The 27,772-nt window shown below is 33.2% G+C and overlaps 1 protein-coding gene across 3 annotated transcripts in view; it reads left to right on the top strand.

Moving 5' to 3' along the window:
• The window catches only part of Agl (amylo-alpha-1, 6-glucosidase, 4-alpha-glucanotransferase), a 79,452-nt gene that overhangs the window by 8,951 nt on the left and 42,729 nt on the right, over window positions 1–27,772 (top strand). For all 3 annotated transcript variants that reach the window (XM_047549519.1, XM_047549527.1, XM_047549509.1), the window contains exons 3-21: window positions 5,807–6,017; window positions 6,525–6,691; window positions 7,568–7,771; window positions 12,516–12,697; window positions 12,865–12,976; window positions 16,692–16,815; window positions 17,146–17,248; window positions 17,336–17,433; window positions 18,607–18,746; window positions 19,580–19,767; window positions 21,424–21,547; window positions 22,107–22,270; window positions 22,546–22,647; window positions 22,753–22,908; window positions 23,021–23,171; window positions 24,460–24,584; window positions 24,674–24,786; window positions 24,906–25,040; window positions 27,587–27,717. In XM_047549519.1, the coding sequence (XP_047405475.1) occupies window positions 5,807–6,017; window positions 6,525–6,691; window positions 7,568–7,771; window positions 12,516–12,697; window positions 12,865–12,976; window positions 16,692–16,815; window positions 17,146–17,248; window positions 17,336–17,433; window positions 18,607–18,746; window positions 19,580–19,767; window positions 21,424–21,547; window positions 22,107–22,270; window positions 22,546–22,647; window positions 22,753–22,908; window positions 23,021–23,171; window positions 24,460–24,584; window positions 24,674–24,786; window positions 24,906–25,040; window positions 27,587–27,717 (2,730 nt within the window). The remainder of the gene's footprint in view (window positions 1–5,806; window positions 6,018–6,524; window positions 6,692–7,567; window positions 7,772–12,515; window positions 12,698–12,864; window positions 12,977–16,691; window positions 16,816–17,145; window positions 17,249–17,335; window positions 17,434–18,606; window positions 18,747–19,579; window positions 19,768–21,423; window positions 21,548–22,106; window positions 22,271–22,545; window positions 22,648–22,752; window positions 22,909–23,020; window positions 23,172–24,459; window positions 24,585–24,673; window positions 24,787–24,905; window positions 25,041–27,586; window positions 27,718–27,772) is intronic.

The following is a 27,772-nucleotide window of genomic DNA, read 5'->3' as shown; positions in this document are numbered from 1 at the left end:
ATATTTTCGTCACATCTGCAATCATTTCCACCACTGAAGTCTTGAGTCCTCGGAGACATCCTTGAGGATTGAAGTAAACTTTTTCCAAATGCCTTTTAAACTTGATATTTTGACCTCTTCCCATGAATCATGAGTGTTCTTAGAAGCACCTAGAGTAGCAATCCTTTTCAGAAGTTTTCAGTTTACTTTGCCCAGATCCATCACTACTGATGTCAACTTTAGTCTTATAAAATGTATTTCTTAAATAATAAGATTGACAGGGCACAGTGGTACACATCTTTAATTCCAGCTACTCAGGTGACTGAGGCAAGAGAATCAATCACAAGTTTGAGGCCAGCTTGAGCAACTTACTGAGACCCTGTCTCAAAACAAAACAGAAATTTAAAAACAGGGCTGGGATATAACTAAGAGATAAAGACTTCCCTGGTTTTAATCACTAGTACCACTCAATAAATACATTCATATGTACTTAGCAGTTGGAATTATTCCTTGATCCATGGGTTGCAGAATGGATGTTGTTTTAACAAGCATGCAAACTTTAATCTCATTGTATATCTTTGTCAGAGCTCTGAGATGACCAGCTGCATTGTCAATGAGCAGTAATATTTTGAAAAGAGTCTTGTTTTTCTGAGCAGTAGGTCTCAACAGTGGGCTTAAAAATACTTGGTAAACCACGTTGTAAACAGATGTGCTGTCATCCAGGCTTTGGTGTTCTATTTATAGAACACAGGCAAAGTAGGTATACTATAATTCCTAATGTCCCTAGGATTCTGAGAATGGTAAGGAGTACTGACTTCAGTGTAAATTTACCAGTTACATTGCCCCTAACAAGAGTGTCAGCCTGTCTCTGAAGCCATGCATTGACTTCTCTATAGCTATGAAAATCCTAGATGGCAGTGTAAGACTGTTTCATCTCTATGTAAAATCTTTTGTCTAATGTAGCCACTTTCATCAATGATCTTAGCTAGATCTTCTTAACTGTAGCTGCTACCTTGGAGTCTGTTTTGATTTTTATATTAGGAAAACATCTTCTTTCCTTAAGCCTCATGAGCCTACCTATGCTAACTTCAACCTATTCTTACGTCTCTTGGCTTTCATAGATTTGGAAAGAGTTAGGGTCTTCCTCTGAATTAGGGTTTTGCTCAAGGCATTATTGTGACTCATTTGATCTTCTGTTCATATCATTAAAACATTCTCCATATCAGCATTATGGCTATTTTGCTCTTTTTTTCACATATCATGGGAGAAACAGTAATAATTTCCTTTAAGAACTTTCCCTTTGTATTCATACCTTGACTGGCTGTCTGGTCAAGAGGCTTTTAACCTGTCTTGGCTCTCAACACGCGTTCCTCACTACACTAAATCAGACCTGGCTTTTGATTTAAAGTGAGAGACATGTGCCTCTTCCTTTCATTTGAACACTTAGAGTGGGGTTATTAGTGGGCCTAAGTTTAATATTCTATCTCAAGAAATAGGTGTGAGGAGAGGGAAAGATGGAGGATCAACCATCAAAGGAGCAGTCAGAATATTTACATTTATTTTTTTTAAGTTCTCTGTCTTTGTGGGTGTGGTTCATGGTTGCCCCCAAACAATTTCAGTGATAATATCAAAGACTGATCACATTATCAAATGTAATAATAATGAAAACGTTTGATATTGTGATTATTTCCCAAATGTAACACAAAGACAGAAAGCATGGGCTATTGGAAAAATGGCACCAACAAACTTGTTTGATGCAAGATTGCCTCAAACCTTCAGTGTGTAAAAGAAAAAAAGAAAAACCATATCTGTAAAGCACAATAAAACAGGATTTGCCTATACTGTTCAATATTTTGCTCCACAGTCTTGTTTGTATTGTTTCTCCTGAGAAATCTGTTGTCATCCTTACCTTTGTTCCTTGGTGTATACTATCTTTTTTCCCCTCTGGCTACTTACAAAATATTTTTTTTGTTGTTCTTGAACAATTCATTTTTTATGTTCCATGATGTAATTTGTTTCATGCTTCTTGTTGGTGGATTTGTTGAACTTCTTGGATTGTAGATTTGTCCTTTTCATCAAATTTGGAATATTTTTACCCACTCTTATTTCACATTGTTTTTTAATATCCTCATTTCTCTCATATCCTTTGGGAACTCTAGTTACCTATATACTCAGATACTTAGATTGTCCCATAGGTCACAATATTTTAGATTATTTTCCTCTTATTTCATTATGCATAGTTTTTGCTATTGTGTTTTCAAATTCACTAAACTTTTTTGTCATCTTTCACCACTTGTTAATTTTTTCTGGTGTATTTTTCATCTCAGATTTAGTTTTCACATCTAGAAGTTTGATTTGGATTTTTATTATTTTCATGTCTCTACTTTTGAACATATATAAGATAGAACCATTTTATGTTCTTATCTACTAATTCCAATATTTGTTTGATTCCTTTCTTGGTCAACTTCTGTTGATTTATTAATCTCCTCATTATGGTTGTATTTTCCTGCTTCTCAATTTGTCTGGTAATCATTCACATGCCAGGCATTGTGGGTCTTACATTGCTTAGTATTTTCATATTCTAATAAATGTTCTTGGTCTTTGTTCTGGAATGAAGTTAAGTTACTTGGAAATAGTTTAATCCTTTTGGGTCTTAATTTTAATTTGTTAAGCTAGTCTAGAGTTATGCTCTGTCTAGGGCTTCCCCACTGCTGAGAAATCTCTTGTGAATTTTCTACTGAATGCTTCCTGAATTATTAACCTTTCTATCTCATAAAAGCACTATTGTTGTCTTAGTTATTTTCCTCATAGCCCCATGTACCCATCAGTACTCTGCTGGATACTCAAGGAAGTCCTGCAGATCTCTGGAGTTTTCTGTGTAGCTTTCTCCTCATTCTCTATTCTCTATTCTCTTCTGCAAATTCTAGAGCAGAATTTGTTCTCTGTAGACTCGTAGCTTCATCTCCTCAGCTCAGGGAGTTTGATGGAGTCTGCCTGGATTCCTCTTCTCTATGCTTCATCCTAGAAACTCTCAAAACAGTAGGAGGGGCAATTGCAAGATTACCTTGTTTTTCATCTCACAGAAATCTATATTCCTTCTTGATTATTTTTCAGAATTTTGAAAACCATTCATATATTCTGTCTGATATTTTTGCTTGTTTTGAGTTTCAGATTGGAGGATAAGTCCAATACCTTTTATTACATCTTTTGTTTCCTATATGTGGAATGCTCTTCCCCAGATATCTGTGTGGCCAACTGCCTCAACTCTTTCTGCTTACTAGTTTTTTATTGGGTGCTGGAGATTGTGTATATTCTGTTATATCTCTGAATTTCATTGTCTTACTTTAAAGGACTAGTGAATTTTGCCTTAAGCCACTTTTATTACCTGTGGATCATCTTAATCCTTTTGAGGATTGTTTTTAAGCTTTGATAGGATAGATTTGTAATGGTTTTAACTCTGGGCTTACCTTAGCCCTTCTACTTAAAACATTGCTCTTTTTGGGTTCTTTACTGAATACTCCATGGATTCAACAGGCTCTCATTACTCTGACAAGTCAAAAAGCAGATGGGTCCCAGGCCTGTATGAGTTCTAGGAATTTTCAGTTTATAATTCCCAGTGTCGTTCTTTGTTCAGTCTCATGCAGTTGAACCCAGTCCATGTATAGCTTAGTATTAGATAGAATCAAGATGCACCTAGGTAAATATCTAGAGAATTCTTTTTCCATAGCTCTCTTCTCTGACACACATTGCACACCCCAAAAAATAATTCACTCTTCAATCTCCCCACATTCTGGTCTGCCTGTCCAACTCAGGGAATCCAATGTTCCTAGTCCCCCATGCCACAGTTCTAAAAGTTCTACCACTCTGAAAGCTGGAGAGTCCTGAAGATTACTCTTACTCTCAGAGATCAGATCCCTTTACTATCTACCTCTATAAATAGTTGTTTCAGACATTTCATTTATTTTTTCAGCAGAGAACAAGTCTAGTGCAGTTATTCTACCATGGCCAGAATCAGACATTTCCAGAAGTATTTTTTCCCCTTTTGTTTCAGAATGATATTTTTAATATATGTTAGGTCATGCCATTCCTCTGCTCTAAACTATTTACTGAATTCTCATTTCAGTCAGAGAAGCCAAAATACTTACAGTGACCTACAGGTTTCTGCATGATCTAGTTCCCTGTTAACTTTTTCCCTTCCCTCAGCTTATTCCAACCCAGCTATACTAAGCTGCTTTGTTTTTACTGAAACCAGCACATACTTCAATCCTAGGTCTGTTGTCCTATTTTCTTTGCATAGTCAGTACTTTCCCTAGATGACCATAATAGAGATGTGGCCAACTGCCTTACTTCTCACAAGCCCTTTAGATTCTCAATTACCATCCTATTTAAAATTTCTGCCACTGCCTTAACATCTTTCCTCTCTGCTGTTGTTCTTAAAATGTTCTGATTTTTCCTTTTTTCCTTAATATTTATCTCTTCCTTTACTTATTTGTGAAGTTCATTGTTTAATGTGCTCTTTCCTCTCTAGAACTCCAGACTGCAAGGGTGGGAGTAATTTTCTATTTTGTTCCCTGTAGGTGCTCAGTCTTTAATATTTTTTATTGAATGTTTAATAAATAATGCATTATAACTTAGTAGTTTTCTATCTTCTCAAAAGTATTCCTTAAGCATTAAAAATTATGCTTAACAGAACTAAATTTCCTGCCTTCTTCAGTTGTTTCTATCGTTAATTGAGATATGTCATATTTAAAAGGTATGTGCCTTATGTTCCTAACAGATTATATGTAGTCAAAACTTTCATATTCTAGTAATTGTAGCAAAAGTTTAAAGTCTGCCTTCAACCAACCAAAACTCTCTTCCACAGTATAGTTTTAACTCTAATGTGGTTTTATTGTTGTTGTTGCCTCTAATGGTAAAATACTTATAATACAGTATACAAGTCTCAGGTATAGTTTAATAGAAATAGCATGACTTGGGGAAGAGTGAGAATATCTTGGGTGTCAGGATTCCAACAAAGACTTTAATAACTAAATTATGAAGAGTAGGGATAACAGTTCATGTGGAGGTTCATGTACTCCCTCACAAGAACCAATTGTGTACTTCCCTCCCATTCCACATTCAATGATGTGGCTTCAGTAGCTTTGGATTGTCCATGGTGGGATTGTTCCTACCAGAAAGTCAACAAGTACTACAAGTTAGTGTTTCCCACCCCTCCAGCCAGTCGCTGCATCTTTATTAGCACACCACTGTATTTCAGCAGACCTCACTCAGGAGCTGAGATGCCTTCAGAACTCTTCATTGAACATTCAAATTCTGTCTCTTTTCAGTGTGACTTCTTTCAGTGAAGACTCATTTTCTTTGCATAGTAGGATTGTTGTCTCAGTTTATATCCCAATCTCATACTGTTATGCCAATCTCACATACAATCCCATACTCTTGACACCATAGAGAAACTCACTTTCTCTGTGCAGTTTAAAAAATACTAGAGAACATCTTTACTCAAATGCCCACCTATACACAGTTCAATTGAGGGGTGAGGGTAGGGTACTAGGAGGAATTGAGGAGATCAATGTAAATAAGATCAATGTAAAAAAGGATGTACAAATTTTCACATCTTAAAGTATCTATTTGAATAGGAATCAGTTTCCAGGGAAAGAAAGAAAGGACATTATAAAACAGATTGTTCTATGATGTTTGCTGTACTTGGTAAAACATAAAATTCAGCTAAATCAGAATGTTAGTTTTGATATTTTTTAAATAAAACATATTTTAATGTGGTAATTTTAAATCCTACAATGAGTTTATTTAAAAATGTGGTTTTATTTAGGGTTTGAACTACAGTTCCGATTAGGCCCAACTTTGCAGGGAAAAGCAGTTACTGTGTATACAAACTACCCATTTCCTGGAGAAACATTTAATAGAGAAAAATTCCGTTCCCTGGATTGGGAAAATCCAACAGAAAGAGAAGATGATTCTGATAAATACTGTAAACTTAATCTGCAACAGTCTGGATCATTTCAGTATTACTTCCTTCAAGGGTAAGTCAGGTGTTCTATATGTGGACAAAAAAGTTAATTCATTGTGTGACTTAAAGTTATGTAATTTATAAAATTTATCAATCACTGTAGTACAGTTTTTACAGTGCTTTTCGAGATGCAAATATAATATGGTTTTTCAATTTCTATGAGAATATCTTGTCTTTTCCTGCAACCTGATTATAGGATGATATTTATTTCAGTGCCCTGGCTATTTCTGATAGACTAATACATTTGTTTTTCATTAAAACAACATTATTGGATTTTATGTATGTTGTATGTGTTATAAATATGTAGTAATTGTGTTATGTAGTAATGGAGAATGGGTAAATAGTTGCTTTCCCTCAAGGTTTTTTTTTTTTTTTTGCTGCAACTTTGTAAATTATTTTATATACTTAGAAATATATGCTTTTAAATGGAACAGTTCCTTCCAGTTATTCGTACTACTAGACAATTTTCTCTTCTTCCCTCTCATTAAATGGAAAGTTTTTATTTTGCTTTTTTCCTTAGAAATGAGAAAAGTGGTGGAGGTTACATAGTTGTGGACCCTGTTTTACGTGTTGGCATTGATGATCATGTGTTACACTTGGACTGTGTTACTCTCCAGACATTCTTAGCCAAGTGTTTAGGACCTTTGGATGAATGGGAAGACAGACTGAGGGTTGCAAAAGAATCAGGTGATGTCAGCTTGGTTTCTTTTCCTTTTCTTTTTAAAAATAAATGTAATTACCTCTGAAATACTGATTTTAAAGGTTTTGCTCCTACTTTTAATTTCATCTCAATATATTTAGTAATACAAATAAAACCATTTGAAAATTTTTATAGTTGACCCTTTTTAATCTATAAAATTGCCAAGTTATGTGGTTCAACTTAAATGAAGGACCTCTATAACAAAATGAGACCAGTGTTATTTCGAAGAGTTTTGCTTTGACATATAAAATTAGTGGCAAACTATTAAAATGCAGAGGAAATATATTATTGTGTAATTTTAATTAGTAAATATTGATTTTCCATATGGAAGGCAGGTGCTGCTAAAGATACAAAGAATAAGATAAAACTTGTGTTAATTTACTCTTAAGTAAAATAAGAGTAACATTAATTTTTTATATTCAAGTTGAATATAGGATGACGAAAGGAATTAAAAGTTCACTGGCATAACTATGTGCTATGAGTACAAATACTGTGAAACATTAAAATTATGAGATAAGTGTGTACTGACATATTTGTGTATAAGTATATCTAGTCAACAAATATAAATTGAACCCCTAATAATAACTAAGCACTATTGTCAATTTTTTTTTTCCTAATACATTATTTCATTACCTTGGTCTCGTAGGTAAGGACACTGATATTCTGAAAGTTTTAAGTGGACTTGCTTAAAATTCCTTATGGTACAGCTAGAATTTGAACCTTAAGTCATTGACTCCTTTTCCAGTAGCATGGTGGCCTCCCTATTTATATTACTTAAGAAAGTTTACATAGATATTTTTCTTAGTTTTATGTTGGTTATGTTTTTTTTTTCTTACAGTGGTCTTTGTTGTCTTGCTTTTCAGGTTACAACATGATTCATTTCACCCCACTGCAGACTCTTGGACTATCTAGGTCATGCTACTCCCTTGCTGATCAGTTAGAATTAAATCCTGACTTTTCAAGACCTAATAAAAAGTATACATGGAATGATGTTGGACAGGTAGTGGAAAAACTGAAAAAAGAATGGAATATTCTTTGTATTACAGATGTTGTCTACAATCATACTGGTATGAGCTTCATTAATTTTGAAGAAAATATTAAATTCTGATTATTTCATTACTTAATATTTTATATAACAGTTTTTTTCAGAGATGGAACTTGAACTCAGGGCTTCACGAGTGTTACGCAAGTACTCCATTATCAAGCCACATCATCATTCCTTACATAATGTAAATTTTATAGACACACATGAAATTATATGTCTTTTAACTTAAAACATCATTGTATAGAGTATCACTTTTTTCCTTTCCAAGAAAACAGTGCTAAAGATAGAGTCAATATATAATTTGCATGTGATACTTATAAAAACAGAGTGGTTATAGAAAGGACCTACTAATCATATCTCAACATAAGAGTATTAATACTTTCCAGACTAACAACATATTCTATTTAGCAAAATATCTGGTACTATAGCATGTATGAAAAAAAACTAAATGATTTCTATTATTGGAGAGGAAATTATCAGTAAACTCTCAGAAGTTGAATCTTTTACATATTAAAAAAGATTATTAGATCATCTACATCACTAAGAAAGAGTAACATAAAACTGTTTTTGTTTCCCAGATACCTTAGTTATATAGAGTTCTATAAAATATATTTTTTCAACTGATGATCTTCAAGGAGAAAATTATTCCCCTTACTATCATAGCAACTGAGTTTGAACTGATCATACTTCTGGCCATATTTTCAGTTTAACCTATTGTTACTTACAAATATTACCCTCCATGTGGGCCACATGTTGAAGAGTGTGGATACCACTAATTAGCATATGTACAGAACAGGAATTCTGAGTGGTACAAGAGTTCAAAAGAAATGTGCTATTTCATGAGGTATTTTCCCAGTAACCATAAGGATTATGAAGATACTTAAAAGCTTATTTATCTGTTTCATCAATATAGATAATATAGATGATAATCTCCAATAATACCAGCAAAGTTAGGTTAAAAAAAGTAGATATATTCTAACATTGGTGTTTTTTAAGTGCCTGGAAACCAAGCTTCAAAGTCTGCAGGGAAAACATTGTAACCAACAACCAAGTATTCATCACTTACAAAATTGACAGTATTGGTAATTACTTAGGCATCTATTAATAAAATTCATCAAATCATGTAATAGCATTGTATTAGTTACAAATTGTAGAAGTTAGAATATGGCTTAGGTAGCTGTAAGAGAGAGACAGAAAAAGTGACCTAAAATTGACATTGTATTTAAGTTTTACAAAAGATTACGTAGGCATTCTAGGACTAGAGTACTAGCTCAAAGGTGCAGGGAAAGAAAGTTGTTTCTCTTGTAGCTCTGCTGTCTGCAGTGCTTTGCTTCCTGCTTTTAATTAAACATGGCTGCTCCAATTCCTATATCATATCCCACCCAGAGAAATGGTAGAGAAACCTTGCCTTTTAAGGGCATAAACTGATATATGTGTTACTTTTGCTCATATTGCATTAGATAGAATTTTCCCCTTTTCACACCTAACTATAAAGGAGACTTTCAGTGTCATCTTTAGTTTGCTAGCCTTGTATATAACTGAACTTTGGGCACTCTATCACCAAGGAAGAAAGAATAAAAATTGAAGTACAGTAGCAGCAGCCTCTGTCACAGACTATATTTTCAAAGCATTAGAGAGATTCTGTGCAATATAAAAGTGCACTTCACCAATCTGTAACTCAGAAGGCGTTGTGAATCACAATGTCCTTTCTGTGAAACAGGATTGCATTTAAGAAGTTATTATCAGTGGGGGTGTGCTCAACTTTCAGAATGGCAGCCTAAGGCCCCACACGTCCTTTAACTAGTGAGTCAACTATAATTGGTGAAAATTATTTTTAAATGGTCACTTAAAGTCCCTAGAAATTGTCCTAAGAACATTTGGCATATGAAGAAATGTGAAAACCTACTAGAGAAAATTGATTAAATCTTGGTAAAAGCAACGTGAGTTTGTGGCATCTGAAGCAAGACCTATTCCTTTATCTTACACAGCAGCTCTGTTGTAGAGGCTCTCTCCCAGGTGCTCTACTCCTGGAAGTGTGGCCAAAATGGAGGCTTCTTCTCCTACCAGTTCCCAGTCTGGGATTATAATTTTATCCTTAGAGGGGCAGGCTGCTGTGTTTCTCATTTTCTCCAATCCCATGTTATAAAAGTCGTATTCCAGGGGGACAGCTTTCTTCCTCCACCTGGCTACCATGTATGGGAGGACATCTTAATCCAGGTATGACAGACCAATACTAGAAATTCAGTCAACTTCAAGCACAGGTCTTTGTTCAGATGCCACAGACAGTTCCTGTTCTTGTATCCGATAAATGTTCTCCATGTGCTAAATGTCCACAGGACAATTTTCAGATTCTTTAGATGATTGTGTTCTATAATTCTTACCAGTTAAATTGTGGGGAATAGTACCTGCTGAGTTCCATACTGTACCACTCCAGAAGTCCATAGAGTGGATTTCTCTTTTATGTAGATTTAGGAAAATACTTTCACTACCTAATGTTGTTTAGAATTCTTTCATTCACCACTTGATTTTGTATCAAAATATTGAGTAAAGAAACATGGTTTGGGGATTTTTTTTCCCTTAAAAAAATTGGGGTAGAGTCAGACATGAAGGTGGTCAGCCGCTTAGGAATCTGAGGCAGAAAGATCGTTTAAGCCCACTAACTCAGCACCAGTTAGTGCAACATATTGAGAATTCACATCAAAAGAAAAAAATCAGGATACCCTTGGCATTTATCCTTAACACACATATAACGGGGTGTATGTGTATGTATGCATGTACTGTGCTGGGGATCAAACCCAGGACCTTGCTCATGAGCATTCTATCACTGGCTACATCCTCTGCCCAGTAAGTGAAAATCCTAATTGGATACAAATATGACTACATTTTATCTTTTAAACTTGAATATCTGTGAATATGATGGTACAAATTTGGAGAATTACCACTTTAACATTATTATTTATTTATTTATTTATTTTTTGGCAGTACTAGGGCATTATGCATTCTAGGCAAGTACTCTGCCACTGAGCTAAATCCCTAGCCCTTTTTATTTTGAGACAGTGTCTCACTAAGTTGCCCATGCTGGCCTCTAACCTGGTGATCCTCCTGTCTCGGCCTCTCAGGTAGCTGAGAATACAAATGTGCACCACCATGCTGGGCTTTGATTTCACTTTTATTATATGATCTCTGTTCCTTATGTATCCTGTATTCATCTAAGTGGTTATTGTGGGTATCAATAAATAATAACTAAATTGCATACTAAATAAATGACAGAAACTAAAAATGATACTGCTTCTAAAACTGTAGTACAGAGTGCTCAGCTGAGTCAATAAGGCACCAGCATGGTCATCTCAGCAGCACAGCAAAGTGGTCACAATTGCAGATTCTGAAGAAAGACTTACATTAATACCTAGCTGTGTGACTCTGGCTGAGTTACTCAACCCTTGTGCATTAGTTCCTCATCTGTGAGAGGAACATAATATGTTCTGTATTATGTGAGAGGAAATGAGGAATAACAAAGTATATTTAAGTACTTAAAAACATTCTGCATATGCAGTAAAGTATTCAGTAATGGTTATTACTTCCCATTTTTCCAACCACTCTCATTCCTCAGTGTGATTCAGGGGACATTAGTCCATTGTAAACATAAAAAATGGCCATTAGTTCATTGTATAACTTTTGTCTATTCAAAAATTAACTTAGCAATTTCTCAGTCTCATAAAAACAACATATTTATTACCCATTGGGATTAGCTATGTAAAACAATAATAGATGTTGGTGTGCATGTGGGGAAAAAGGCACACTTTTACATTGCTGGTGGAGTTGCAAATTGGTGCAGTCACTCTGGAAAGCAATGTGGAGAATCCTCAGAAAACTTGGAATGGACCTTTTGACCCAGTTATCCCATTTCTCGGTTTATTCGCAAAGGACTTGAAATTAGCATACCACAGTAATGCAGCCACATCAGTGTTTATAACAGCTCAATTCACAATAACTAGATTGTGGAACCAACCTAGATGCCTTTCAACTGATGAATGGATAAAGAAACTGTGGTATATATACACAATGGAATATTATTCAGCCATAAAGAAGAGTAATATTATGGCATTTGCAAATAAATGGATGGAATTGGAGAATATCATGCTAAGTGAAATAAGCCAATCCCCAAAAACCAAAGGCCGAATGTTTTCCCTGATAAGTGGAGAATGATATATAATGGGGTGGGTGAGAGAAAAATGGGGGAACTTTAGTTTATGTAGAAGAAAATGAGAGGGAGGGGGGTATGAAAAATGGTGGAATGAGACAGACATCACTACCCTATGTACATGTATGATTACACAAATGGTATGAATCTACATCATGTACAAACAACCATAGAAACGAAATGGTGTACCCCATTTGTGTACAATGAATCAAAATGCAGTCTGTAAAAAATAAAAAAAATTAAAAAAGGATTGGCTGTGTAAAGAGGTTACATATGAAGGAACTGATTTTTCTTCCTTCAGGATTTTCTAAGCAATATTTAAGTTAAAAAAAAAAAAAGCAGATAGAAGACCAAAATCAGAATTTTTTTTCCATATGACAGAATCAGTATAAAATATCACTGTCTATTATAGGAGGAAATGTGTAGTAGATGTTGATATTTCATCTTTAAACTTAACATAGATATCGTTTTCCATTTATTTACAAAATATTCAATTTATTTGCAAGATTTGAGTTTTCTTTTTTTTTTTCTTTTGTTCATCTGTTTGTTTGGTTTTTTTTTAAAGCTGCTAATAGCAAATGGATCCAGGAACATCCAGAATCTGCATATAATCTTGTGAATTCTCCACACTTAAAACCTGCTTGGGTCTTAGACCGAGCATTCTGGCATTTTTCCTGTGATGTTGCAGAAGGGAAATACAAAGAAAAAGGAATACCTGCTTTGATTGAAAATGATCACCACTTGAATGTAAGCCTTTCTTTATACAGTAATACAACTCTAAGTCAAAATAACAAAATTTCTTAAGTACCAATTAAATATATTGTTGAAAATTATTTATAATCAGTATTTTAATATGTTAAACAGTACTTGATGAAATAGTTAAAAAATATTTTTTAACTCTTGAAATTTTTCAGTGCATTCGAAAAATAATTTGGGAGGATATTTTTCCAAAGATCCAACTCTGGGAATTTTTCCAAGTAGATGTTCACAAAGCAGTTGAACAATTTAGAAGACTTCTTACACAAGGTAAAGAGGCACAGTATACTGTTCCAATTCATTTTAAGAAATTTAAGATTACTTTTTATATTAAAAGGATAACTTTTTTCTCTTGGTTAATATTATTATTAAATCTGTTGTTATGTAATATTTGTGTTATTTTCATATTTGAAAACTGATTCTGGAAGCTGAGACATCTAAAGGGCATGCCATAATAATATAAATAATATATACCAATTATTTCCCTTGGTGAGTCTATCTTATTGTTGGTTCCTTAGCAGAATGCTCAGAATATAGTCAAACTCAGCAAATATTTGTTAAAAGTATAAATGGGAATTAGGTAGATCAGGTTACTTCAGCTGAGAAAGGCTTGAACAAGGCTTTGAAATTGAGAAATGTGAATCTTCTGCTGTCTATGGTTAAGAATCTTAATTATGGAAGAGGGAATTCCAACTGATGGTGCTTACCACAAGTGCCCCCTTACAACTAGTGAGGCCGAAGCCACATATTAGCTAATAACAAAAGGTAAAGAAATAAATATTCATTTAAGGATATAATTAATCAAGTTAATTGATATGTCCGCAGTAAGATAGGAAAAACCATACTAAAAGAGAACTTGAGGTTTTTAGGAGACAAATTAGAAAGGATTATAAAGAAAGTATCTGCAATTAGTTTAGGTCAGCCCAGCAGTGAGGATGTTCAGGGGGTACCTTAAATAGGAAATTGTCTTTCTTGTCCAGAGACCAAAACTAGAATAGGACTCAAAAATATTGCCTTTGAAGTAGATGTGAGGTTGGCTTTACATTCAAGAATTCAGTTGGATTCAGACATCAACTTTCACCATTATGTATCACCCTAATACAGGAACTTTTAGTCCTGATTTGCTTTATATTCCATTTCACCAAAAAGCCTCTATCTAACCTGCCCTTCAGTATTTGTAAGCAGTATCATTTATATGCAATAAAGTGTGCTCATTATAAAAAGAAAAAGCCAAACAGTTCAAAATATAATAAAATACAATGTGTAACTTCCGCTCCTACAAAACCTACTTCTTATAGGAAACCACCAAGCAACAGTTTCTTGTGTTTCCTTTCAGATTATTTCTGAAATAAATTCAGATTTTATCTGTGGTTTTACTTAATTCTCTCTATATAAATGATACATGTTAGTTTTATATTTGTATCTGTGTTGCACACATAAAACTAAAGCAAAGACTGTTTAACTTTTCTTTTAGTTTACAATATGAATTTATTACAGCTATTTTTCTTAACTTCCATGTAGCAATACACTGTTTTAAAGTACTTTTTTTTACTAGTATTTTCCCAATTTTTTAATCATTCTTTCATTCAGTTCATTTTTTTATTGAACCAACTACTGTGTGCTTGGACACAGAGACATGAGAATTTAGTGGCAGACATAGCAAGAACCTTGTCCTAGTGGAACTTATATTATTATAACCAGTACTGTCCAAAATATATCCTGTACATGTGGGTTTACTTGCTATATAAGTAGATCTACAGGATAAATTGTTACACATAAAATTACTAGGTCAAAGGATATGCAAATTCAAATATAATAGATATCATCAAATTGCTTTTTTCAAGTTATACCAACTTACATGTATCACAAAACTCTCACCAATATTAGATACCAATAATCTTTAAAATGTTTTGTCAATCAGGCAAAATATATCTTGTCTTAGGTGATATTTCTTTTCACATTAACAAAATATCTTTTCAGATGTTAATTAGCCACTTACATTTCTTGCATTAATCATGTATTAGTTTCTTCCCCATTTTTTATTGAACTGTTTGTCTTTTTCAAATTGATTTATTATATTTGATGATTCCTTATTGTACAGGCCTTAAATGTATTCTCTTAGTGTGGTATTGATCTTTTAACTGTTGTTTATGGTGCTATTTTTTTTTTTCAATGTAGTCAATCTTTTCTTTTATGGCTTCTGATTTCACATCATGTTTAGAAAAGACTTTTCATAAACATAATGGTTTTTTTCTAATAATACTATTTATATTTTCCCATTAAATATTTAATGTAGCTATAATTTGTGTGCATCACATGAAAAGGGTATTTAGCTTTATTTTTTAAATGATGTTAAATTGAAAATCCATCACTTTACACTGATTTGAAATACTACCACAGTGCTTCATAGTATATAGCCATATCCTAAATACACATTAGTCTGTTATCTGTGTCTTCCATTGATCTGCCTTCAATTCTACCAATATTGAAGACTATTTATTGACACTACTGGCATAGATTCTTTTTCTTTTTCAAGCATTTTTTTAACAGTTTTACTCTTCCAGGTGAACCTTAGAAACTGGATTTTAAGAATCTGTTTTATTTTATTACTTGGGTTTTTGTAAGCCATTTTTCAGTCTCTTTAGAATAAACCAGGACAAATTAATTACTTAATGAGAAATCAAGCTTAGTAGAGGCAATCCTACATAATCCCTGCTTTACTTGAAACAAGTTTTGGGAAAAGAATGGAGATTCACCCCAAAACCACATTTTTCTTTTTAACTCTTATTATATAAACAATATAGTTGTTGATAGAAATGGAAATAATACATAAAAACAAACCCATGTGTGTCTCCTGTGGCCTGCACAGGGAGGGAATAGGTAACCACTGCAGGTGTGGGCCAGCTGGAAATAAAAAAAACTAGAAAAGCAATATTAAGAAATAAACACAAAAGACACAGGAAAAAGTATTTTCTAAGTTGGGGCATTGATAGGTGAAAGAGACCTTATAACAAAGGAAAAAGCCTGTGAATGCTTTATTTACAGTGAAACACACCAAAGGAATTTATTGTGAGGAAGGGTTCTCAAAGGTAAACAAGAAGCTGGAGGCTGTGGGGAAGTTGGTTTGGCTGGGGGCTTATCACTTGCTCAGTAATCCTTCTTCCCCCAAGCAGCTGGCACCTCAAGCCTAGTTGGGGCAGAAAGTATCTCTCTCCACCTTCTGGTAGTTGCATTTGAACCTAGGGCTGTCTGAGCCATAAATTCCTTAGTATCACAAAATTCTCTCTGAGCAAGATATCTGCCAAAGCCATGGAGCAGTCTCAGATCTGTGAAATTGCACCAAGAGTTCTCCTGAGGGATCACCTCCACTTTAGAGTTGGCTCAGATGCCCCTGCAGTTCATTTGGGGCTTCCAACACATGTGTTTCAGAGAATGCAACAAAAGTTAATTTTTTTAAAAAGACTCACTTTAGAATTGGAAGCAATCTTTGAGGAAACATAACTCTTGAGGTTAGAATATTTGGTAGCATTGAGAAGAAAATGCTTACCACCAAAGTCCAGATGTCATAAAGTTTAATAAGTAGGGCTGAGGATGTAGTTCAGGAGTTGAGTATTTGCCTGGCACTCATAAAGCCTTGAATTTGATCCCCAGCAGCATTTAAAAAAAAAAAAAGAAGAAGAAGAAGAAAAAGTGAATATTGACTGAGGGCAGAAAAGTGTGGCTTGAGTTGACTGGTTGACTGATAGGAATCCCTGTGTTTTTTTAATAATGATATTTTTGTCTCTGTGTTATCTCCCCCCCCATTTGTATGTGTGTATGAGTTGGGGAGATGATAAGTAGGAGGATGGAGAGGTAAGAAGATGCTTATGAAATTAATACTTGTTTTATTTTCTATGGAATAATTGTAGATTTAAAATTTGAAATCAGTGATAGTTTTAATCTCCTAGTGTATTTGCATTTAAGCACTCATCTTTTCTTCTTTCAGAAAATAGGAGGGTAACCAAGTCTGATCCAAAGCAGCATCTGAAGATTATTCAGGATCCTGAATACAGACGGCTTGGCTGCACTGTGGATATGAACATTGCACTAGCAACTTTCAAACCACATGAGTATGTTATGTATTTTCCCTGTGAAATAAATACTGCAACTACTTATAAACCTTTATGGCTAATATAATTTTCAAAGTGCTTATTGAAATCCTTTATATAAAATGAAATAAAGTAATGCACTGTAATTCTATTTCAGTACATGACATATTCATGCTTTTTATATGTGCCAGGTCATAATCCTGTGCATGTATGTAAAAATCTTTACAGCTGGAAAAGTTCTTCAGTGATAACATCCTGATGATTAAGATTTCTGTGACCCTTGTTAGAAAAATTTTAAATGTAAGTTTTGTAAAAAAATTTTTAAAGTTTGTATTGTTCTCTGTGCTCTAGCAATGGGCCAGCTGCGATTGAAGAATGCTGTAATTGGTTCCGTAATAGAATTGATGAGTTGAATTCAGAGAAGCATCAACTCATGAACTATCATCAGGAACAGGTTTTACCTATATTTGTTGTTTTTCTTTGAATCTTTAAACTGTTTTTTATTGTTGATGATGATGCAATATAATTTAATATTTTCCAGGCAGTTAATTGCCTTTTGGGAAATGTGTTTTATGAACGACTGGCTGGCCATGGACCTAAACTAGGACCTGTCACTAGAAAATATCCTTTAGTTACCAGGTATTCCATTTTTGTTTTCTGTTCATGGATGATTCAAAATTAACAGTTGATTTTACTATTAATTAACCTAAGTATTTCCTTTAAGGCACAACTTCAGTACAGTTCTTAAACTAAAGAAGTTTTGACTTGGCATTAGGCTTAATATTAATTATGTTAAGCAAATCTTTAGTTAGAAAATTTATCATCCATATGAACCAATTTATAGTTATTATTTACATTAATGTTTCTGGAGGACTGCATACTGTGTCTCAGTCTGTTTTCTGATGTAACAAAATACCTGAGGTTGGGTAATTTGTAAAGAAATAAGATTTAGTTTTGCTAAAGATTCTGGAGACTTGAGAAGTCTAAGAGCCTGACACCAGCATTTACTTAGCTTCTGGTAAGGGCCTTCAACTGGCTCAACTCATGACAGAAAATGGAAGGGCAAGGGAGCACATGTGGAAGAGACAAAACAGGAGGGGCAGTCTCACTTTTTAAACAACCCACGTTCAAGATAACTAATCCAGTCCCTTAAGAGCAGGAACTCACATGAGAAAGGTATTAATGTATTCATGAGGGGTCCACCCCTATGACCCAAATACCTAAAAGTAAGCCCCACCTGCTGACACAGTCACATTGAAGAATTAAGATTCTAGCACATGAACTTTTGGGAGACACATTCAAACCATAGCACTTGGTAATAAACACAATGTAAATCAAACTGAGCAAGCATCTAGATCCTTATTTTCTCTTCCTCCTCTTTTTTTTCTTTTCTTTTTTTGGTAATGCTGGGGATTGATCACAGGGGCTCAGCAAGCCATCTACCATTGAGCAACCCCCCAGCCAATAGCTCTTTACTTTATAAGTAAAATGTAACATAAGTTGGGCAACTAGAAGATAGAAAAGCCATTGCAAAGTAGCATCAATAGCTCATTTGTTTTCCTGTAATTTCAAGAGGATATTTTAAAAATTACTTAAAATGTTAGAATTATATAGTACAATGTTAACTCCATTCTTCAGATGCTATAAGATTTATTCAAAATGTTTACTATCTTTTACCTATATTGAAATTTATTTCCTGTAAATGGTATCAAACTAACTTTATTCTACTCATAAGGAAAGTTTAATTTTTAATGTTGCTAATTCTTATTCTCTCCCAGCAGTTTGTGTGAATTTGATATTTTATCTCTATAGATATTTTACTTTTCCATTTGAAGAAATGGACTTATCTGCAGAAGAATCTATGATTCACCTCCCAAATAAAGCTTGTTTTTTCATGGCACATAATGGATGGGTGATGGGAGATGATCCTCTTCGAAACTTTGCTGAACCAGGTACATCACTTTTGACTTCTCTATGGATAGAGAAAAAAGTTCATGGAAAGGTCAATATGATTTGTTTTATTGATTTTTTTCCCCACTAGGCTAGTGGTTTTTAAACTGTTTCATCAGTTTGAGAGAGAAGAAAAGGAGGTAGAACTTGAAATTAATGCTATTACAATTACATTGCCATAAGAGAGATTTTCAATCATTGGCCAGAGAGGTATTAAGTTATTTGAAAGGCAATTAAACCAGAAACTAATTTTCTTTTAGGTTCCACTTACTCAGCACCTTTTTTTTTTCAACAACCATTTTATTGCCAGGAAGCATTTTATTTTTTTCAACATTTTAGAATTAGATTATTATAGTGACCTTAAAATTAACTCAGAAATCTTATATGCTGTTATTTAAGAATATAACCTTAGGCTTAAGTTTCTCTACCCTGTCTTTTCTAGCCATTCTAAATGAAAAAAAGAAATTCTGCTATGTGCCATGAATTTAATATAATCTCTTGCCAAAATTGAGTTAGCAAGTTGGAGATGGAGCCTTAAAATGTTTTTGGTAGAACTATAGTTATAAGAGTCTATGATAATACTATTCCTGTTTTTCCTTAGGCTATAACTTGAATTTTTGAAATTGAGCTCAAATTTTTACAAGAGACTATAAGGTGGAATTTTTGCCAAATAGATATGAGATATAAAACTTTGACCCATATCATTTTAGATATGATTTTAACCAGTATATCATTTATGGTAGAAATAATGCCATTTTAAAATGGCATGTTTCCTTGAAGTAATTGTTTTTATTGTATTTCTTAAACCATTGAAAGCATGCTTCTTTCTTAACAGGTTCAAATGTTTATTTAAGGAGAGAACTGATTTGCTGGGGAGACAGTGTTAAATTACGCTATGGAAATAAACCAGAGGACTGCCCTTATCTCTGGGCACACATGAAAAAATATACCGAAATAACTGCAACTTATTTCCAGGGAGTGCGTCTTGATAACTGCCACTCAACACCTCTGCACGTAGCTGAGGTATAGAAGACAATTCATCCACATTAAGCAAGGATATTCAAGATTTCTTCCTAGCTTTCCTTAAGTAGACTATATAGATACCTGTTTAACTCAGCTAGTTGACTACCAGCATTGACTGGGCATTGAATTATATTTTTCTATAATTTGACTAATTCTAACAGTCTTTAAATGCAGTCATTAAGGAATACCGAATTATAAGATGTTTAACACGTTAATTTTAAAATTTTAATTCAGGAAGATTGGTCATATTTGTCATGAATTCCATTTTTATCAATTTTTATGAAAATATAAGTGTAAATATAACTGTCTGTTCCTCTTTTGGACTTTTTAAAGCAACTTTTGAATAATACCAATATTTATAATGTTATCTTCTATCTAATACAACTTTGTAAATAAACACTTATAATTTTAATCTTGCTTATAATATCCTTGATAGCTTCCTAGCAACAATTATTTGGAAATATATGCTTATATGAAAAATATCTATTTCTTTAATTTTAAAACAGTATTATAATGTGTATGTTTCAGTCCTGTGATGAAAAATTGATTTGATTTGGAGGGATTTAGTAAACATTAAGTAAATATTAATTAAGAGCATTGACTGATAAAACATTGTTTACGTCCAAAACTGGCAGCTTTTTTTCTTTATATTGTGCCTTTAGGAATAGCAAAAAAAAAAAAAAAAAAAAAAATACATATGTACATATATATACTTATAATATTTTGGCACAACTGAATGTTATAACTAATTCACTTAATTTTAAATCACAAAATACTCTAGGATTGTACTTGTTAGCTGATAGGATTCAGGTATTTTGTTAACTTTTACATAAAATTATGTCAAAAAATTTTTGGAACCAATCTAATTTTTTATTATAAGCTAGTATTTTCTGGTTCTAGATAGTTCCAATGTAGAACATAAATTTCAGAAGTAGAAATTATAGGGTGTTAGAGTTTAATCTATTTTGTCCTATCATCCCAGATGTGGAATACATACAAAATCTTAAATATACTATACAACATATACTTATGTAATATGATTATGTAATAATATAAATTTGATCAATACATGTAAGCTCTAGATTATGACTTCCTACCTATTTTAAGTGCCTGTGTCAATTTCATTGAAATATTTTCAAAATTGAAAATGGGACTTAATGAGTTAAGGGTTTATTATCTGTAAGTTTCAATTTGTCTGGTCAGACCTAATTTTTACATAGCTAAATAATTCACCAGTAAGGAATTTATCACTAATACTTAGGTATCCACCTGGAAATTAACTATCTGCTTACAGTTATTAAAAGCAAACAAACAAGAAGCAGGGAGAAATACTAGCAGAATTGCAGTGATAAAGGTTACATTTTTTTAAAAGCACTAACATTTTTCTTCTTTTTTTTCTCCCTTGTGTCTCTATCTCTGCCAAATCTAAACTTTTTAACTGCTTTACTGTACACATTCTCATGTTCCCTATGTTTGTTGGTCTGTTTGATATTTTCTCACTTGTGTACAACAAAATTCATTTGGAAATCTTTCTGAATTTCCATTTTGTCTTGCCATACATATCTTCACATGTTAAATCCACGCCTAATCTTGTCTCCTCCCTTACTACCCATCTCACTTTTCTCTCTTAAACATCTGTGACTGTGCTTTTTTCAGTACATGTTGGATGCCGCTAGGAAATTACAGCCCAATTTATATGTAGTAGCTGAACTGTTCACGGGAAGCGAAGAACTGGACAATATCTTCGTTACTAGACTGGGCATTAGTTCCTTAATAAGAGGTAGGCTTGTTGAAGTGTCTTTGCCATCTAAAACTTTAGCTTTTGTTTAGGTGCACAAAAGTCATTTAGTAACTTTATATGCAATTCTTAATCATTTTTAATACAATTAATACTCTTTTGGATAGTCTGAGTGTTTCTGATCTAACTCAATCTATTTTTATCAGTAAAAATTTCTACTTTGGTATAGAAGATCTCATTTCAAATCAAAAAGTTGGCAGAATGAGCTACTGGCTCACAAACAAAACCATTTTTTGTTGTTGAAAACATACAAATCTGTTTTTTTTTTTATTTTCTCCCTAAGTATATGATATAATCTTTAGATTTTTTTCTATTGATTTTTGTGTAGCCAACATCTCAATAAACAACTGATGTTTCCTTTTTCCTATTTGAGCCATACCTCCTCCTAAGTTATACTAGTAGACATTTGATTAATTGCTTAAAGGAGTTTTATTGTTAATAATATTGATGTGTTCTTTATTTTAAAAATCAGTTGTGAAATTTAACCTTTCCTTGGACATAAGTAATGGAGATTGTCAAAATATTCTGTAATGCTCTGCAGAGGCAATGAGTGCATATAATAGTCATGAAGAGGGCAGGTTAGTTTACCGATACGGAGGAGAACCTGTTGGATCTTTTGTTCAGCCTTGTTTGAGACCCTTAATGCCAGCTATTGCACATGCCCTGTTTATGGATATTACCCATGATAACGAGTGTCCTATTGTGGTAAGCATCATTCCATTTCTTATATTTACTTATTTTGTTAGATGTTTTGATATTTGGTTGTCTGACACTTTGTGGCATGAATATCAACATGTTTCATTCAAAATAGAATCTTAGATTTAGAAGCATTTATAGTGTATATTTTTTAAAATGTTCTGTTGTTTTAGAACAAATTAACTATAGAATGTATTTGTATAATTATCTTTTATTTCCTTGAGATACAGAATTTTGCTTTTCCTTTGAAAGAAAGTATATTTTGATTTGTTGTTGTTTCCTAGCATAGATCAGCCTATGATGCTCTCCCAAGTACCACAATTGTTTCTATGGCATGTTGTGCTAGTGGAAGTACACGAGGCTATGATGAACTAGTACCTCATCAGGTTTGTTTATATGTTGTTTTTTAAAATCCACATGATTAGCACTTTTATCAGAACACTCTCATTGTAATTAAAATGTATACATGGTTAAGTTTTACCTTTCTCCAGATATCAGTGGTTTCTGAAGAACGGTTTTACACTAAGTGGAATCCTGGAGCATCACCATCAAATACCAGTGATGTTAATTTCCAAAGTGGAATTATTGCAGCCCGGCGTGCTGTCAATAAACTTCATCAAGAACTTGGAGCCAAGGGTTTTATTCAGGTAAGAAACTAAGTTTCCTAAATGTCTTTCTGTAAGTTTACAGGGAAAACTTTTCAGTTTGGGTGCTCATTTTCAATTTGAATGCTAATTAGTTGCTCTTTTAACTTTTCAGGTTTATGTGGATCAGGTTGATGAAGACATAGTGGCAGTAACCAGACATTCTCCCAGTATCCATCAGTCTGTTGTGGCTGTATCTAGAACTGCTTTCAGAAATCCCAAAACTTCATTTTATAGCAAAGAAGTGCCTCAAATGTGTATCCCTGGTAATGTAATCTAAAAATTGTTATTGTAATTATATCATTATATTAAATTATACTGTAATGCCATATTACATCATCATTTTATGTCCTACATAAAAAAAATGCAAGTGTAAATGTTGTTAAAAAGAGGAATTAGAATTTTTTGGATAACCTACATTTTTCCTGCATGGAACAAAATCTGGACAGAAATAACACTCAAATGTTAACATTTTTTGAATTGTAAAATATTTTGTTTACATCTTAGTACATTCCCTTTTCCCTTAATATGTATATAATGAACATGTATTTGTCATATACCCTGGATGAGATATGTATTTCTCTTTGTATATGTGACATATATTTATATATGTGTATATAAGTATGTATTATATTTGCACACATACACATATGTGAACAACAATGGAAAATAGTCTTAATAATACTTTAGACTCCTCATAATTCATCCTCATCCTCTGTCCTAGTCCTGTGTTACTTCACTGTTTCAACCAAATAGATATTTTTACTGTTTCCCAAGAAGTCTTACTTCTATCTGTATATGATTTATATCCTTCAAGGACTAAAGATCCACCTCTTTGAAAAACCTATACATACTCAGTGATTTCTCTCGCTAAACATATAGCAATTATATTCTATGTCTCTCATTTGATACTTAATTATAAACTATATCCCGGAGATATGTCATTATTGCTCGACTTTTTTCTAGATATGTATATTTTGTTTTCTTATTATTACTGATGGTATATGACAGCATGATTCTGTGCAAGCAACAGCAGTACAACTTTGTTGATTGAAGATTCTCATAAAAATATTCATATTCTATAGGTATTTATTGCTAGTTGCTAAATATGCATAATTCCAATCTTTAAATATTATCAACCTGAATAGTTTTAGTGTTAAATATTCATTACTTTCTTTAACTGTTGAATTTATATTTAGTAATCTCATCTGATCTTTGCTAATGTTTATAGAATTTTTTGTTTATTTTCTATTTTTTGATGCTGACGATTGAACCGAGGACCTCACATGTGCTACATGTTCTACCACTGAGCTGTGCTCCCAGCCCCACCCCCTACTTTTACAGAATCCCATCACTGTACAGTATTATCACAGGTTTTGTTTTAGTCAGTGATGATTCTTAAAATATTTCTATCTGTTAGCCTATAAATTGTGATTTTAACTGTATTTTTTTATTCAATTTTTAATAAAATTTATAATGGTTAGTAATATTCTCATTTAAATTTTGAATGTACACTAGGAAGAATTTTTTGGTAAATTTTTTATGTATTTGTAGGCAAAATTGAAGAAGTAGTTCTTGAAGCCAGAACTATTGAGAGAAATACAAAACCTTATAGGAAGGATGAGAAGTCAATCAATGGAATGCCAAATATCACAGTAGAAATTAAAGAACATATTCAGGTATTTGAGATACTCTTCTTTCTACTATGTTGAATATTTTGAGGTCATGAGAATTATTTGTTGAATGGATTTTCATAATCGTTTTCAAGCTTAATGAAAGTAAAATTGTTAAACAAGCTGGAGTTGCCACAAAAGGGCCCAATGAATATATTCAAGAAATAGAATTTGAAAACTTGTCTCCAGGAAGTGTTATTATATTCAGGTATGTTAATTAGAGTTCAGATTGTTGACTTTACTTATATTTAAAACAGTTTGTATATTGTTAACTTTGAATAAATCACTCCTAAAGATCAACCATTTTTTTTAATTAACATTATTCAGAGTTAGCCTTGATCCACATGCACAAGTTGCTGTTGGAATTCTTCGAAATCATCTGACACAGTTCAGTCCTCACTTTAAATCTGGGAGCCTTGTTGTTGACAACGCAGATCCTATATTAAAAATCCCTTTTGCTTCGTAAGTATGCCTTATTTTATAGATTTAACACTTTAATAATTGGTGAGCTTCTGCTGTCTTGAATTAAGTAGTTTTAAGGATCCTCTCAGTCCTTACTACTCAAAGTGTGGCCCAGGGACCAGTAATATCATCATCAGCTATTGTTATCCTATTATGCTATCATTCATGTGGGTCTCACATGTGTGCTTTCTCATGCTTGTGCAGTCTTTCTCTTTGAGTATGGAAACATCCATGCCTACATATGCAGACACACATACACAATTTTATTGAACTGAGACTAAGTTCTATACATCACACCCCTTACCACATCATTTCTTTAAATGTCTAAATATTATTCTGTTATATGGCTGTACCACAATTTACTCAATCATTTTCTATTTTGGACATCTAGAATGCTTTAATTATTCCCTATTATTTATGTCTTGGTGCATTCTTCTTTGAATAAATCCTTAATTATTCACTTTCTATGTGTTCCACATAGTACTGAATAATATGGGTTTCGAAGTTTAGACCGAGATTCAGTTACAGCTTCATCCCAGTCAATAAAGATGATTTTGGACAAGTTATTAAGCACTTTATTCAACTCATTTTCTCACTGGGAAAAAGGGCTTATAATAAATAGTACCTACCTCTTAGGTTTTGTAAAGGTTAAATAAGGCAGATACAAACCACTTATAACAGAATGCCTAAGGACTTGGTGTGTTTGCTGTCATTGTTTCGAGGATGTTTCCAGAAATTAAACTTTGGGTTTAGACTGCATTATATTATTGTGTCTTTTATTGCATACTGCCAAGTATCCTCCAGGAAGATTGTATTAATGAGAATATTCAGCTCAGTGTAAGAGTGTCCATCCTAACCAATACTGAATATATATTATTATAGTGTAGTGTTAAGAGCTGAAATATAGAACCAAACAGGGTTAGATTTATTTTTGGGGGTTCTTACTAGCTATAAGAAACAAGACATGGTGCTGTTATGGAGAGTTGTGATAATTATTCATGTAAAACACATAGTTTTTAACATTCAGTAAGTGACCATGAATGTTAGTTATTACTAATTAAATTGGTAAATATGAAACATAAAATACTTTAAAATAACATCTCAAAATATTAATTAAATTTTTGTGCATTTCTATTTATCTGGTGAAATGTCATTTTATGTATTAGTCCATTTTCTAAAGTGTTAAATTTTTTGTTGTTTTATGAGAGCATTTATTCATTGGTGACATTAACCCTTAATTCAAACCATTCTTAGCAAAGTAGTTGCTAAAAAAGTAAATTCAAACTGCAATGAAATAGCTGTATGTTTCTGTATAATGCTTATAAAATACACATTCCCCCTTGAACCTAATCTGATTATCTCAGGGCAAGGGCAAGAAATCTGCCTTCTAAACAGTTTTCCAAGTTATTCTTATGGAAGGAGTCCACTGGCTACATGTTGAAAAATAATGTCGTAGAATCAGGTTGAGGCTGAGGCTGCAAATGTTCAGTCTTGATTCATGAAATATAGATGTGAAGAGGGAGACTGAGACAGGGACAAAGCACAGCTCACCATTCTGTAAGCCAAGACAGAACAAAAAGAGAAAGAAGGAAGTACATTCAAGAGGATACATGTTCACATAAAATGGCAGTTATGTAAAATGAAGTCACCTGAGCAATGGGAAGTACAAGAAAATACAGCTTCAGTTGTATTCAGTTGCAGTCAGTTATACAGTCTCAGTACCAATTCAATGAAGGGAAATCAAGACCATGACAGACTTTCCTCTAACCATCACCAAGAAGCATCTTTTTTTTCTGCGAACATCCTGGTTCCTTGAATAACAAAGCTGAGGGACAGTGTAACTTAAAGAAAGAAGGTTCAAGGAGAGAAATACAAAGGCAGAGACTGTGTATTTGATTAATTTTGACTTTTGATTATCCCTTTACTGGTCCTTTGATAGGTTATTTCGAGTTTTAAGATAAATGGCATAAAAGTTCTTGATGTTACACTTATCAGGGAAAAAACTAAGTCTAACTGGAAGGACTGCAAAACAGATTTATAAAATAAAGGATGTAAAAACCAAAAGATCTTTACATCATTTCCCCCCCTAATTCTAGAGATTGAATTCAGGGGTGCTTTACCACTGAGCCACATCCCCAGGCCTTTTTATTTTTTATTTTGAGACAGGGTCTCACTAAGTTGCTTAGGGCCTTGCTGAATTTCTGAGGCTGACCTTGAATTTGAGATCCTCTTGCCTTAGTCTCCTGAGCCACTGGGATTACAGGTGTGCACCACCACACCTGGCTCCATCATGCTTTTAATCAATAAAATGTGATACTTTAATCATGTCCTTGGTCTTGGAGTAATATTAGTTGTAATTTAATCTCTAGCATCTTGTGCTCCTTGATTTCCATTTATAGCATATATATGATGTTTATTTTAATATTGGAATCCTAAAATGTATATTGCTAAGACACTTTATAATGCAGGTTTTATTCTTTTGCTTTTATTAACAGCAAGCAAAATTCAGTTTATTTAACCAGTTATCTTTGTTTTTCAATTCTTAGTATTGCCTCCAAATTAACTTTGGCTGAGCTAAATCAGATACTTTACCGATGTGAATCAGAAGAACAGGAAGATGGTGGAGGTTGCTATGACATACCAAACTGGTCATCCCTTAAATATGCAGGTCTTCAAGGTAAGCAAGTATAAGGGTACACAGGCTTCTCATTTTTCCTTTACAGACATATGCT

This window comes from Sciurus carolinensis, chromosome 1 (genome assembly GCF_902686445.1).
Source record: "Sciurus carolinensis chromosome 1, mSciCar1.2, whole genome shotgun sequence".
In the NCBI taxonomy this organism is placed as follows: domain Eukaryota; kingdom Metazoa; phylum Chordata; class Mammalia; order Rodentia; family Sciuridae; genus Sciurus; species Sciurus carolinensis.
This window is presented reverse-complemented; position numbering and strand designations above follow the sequence as displayed.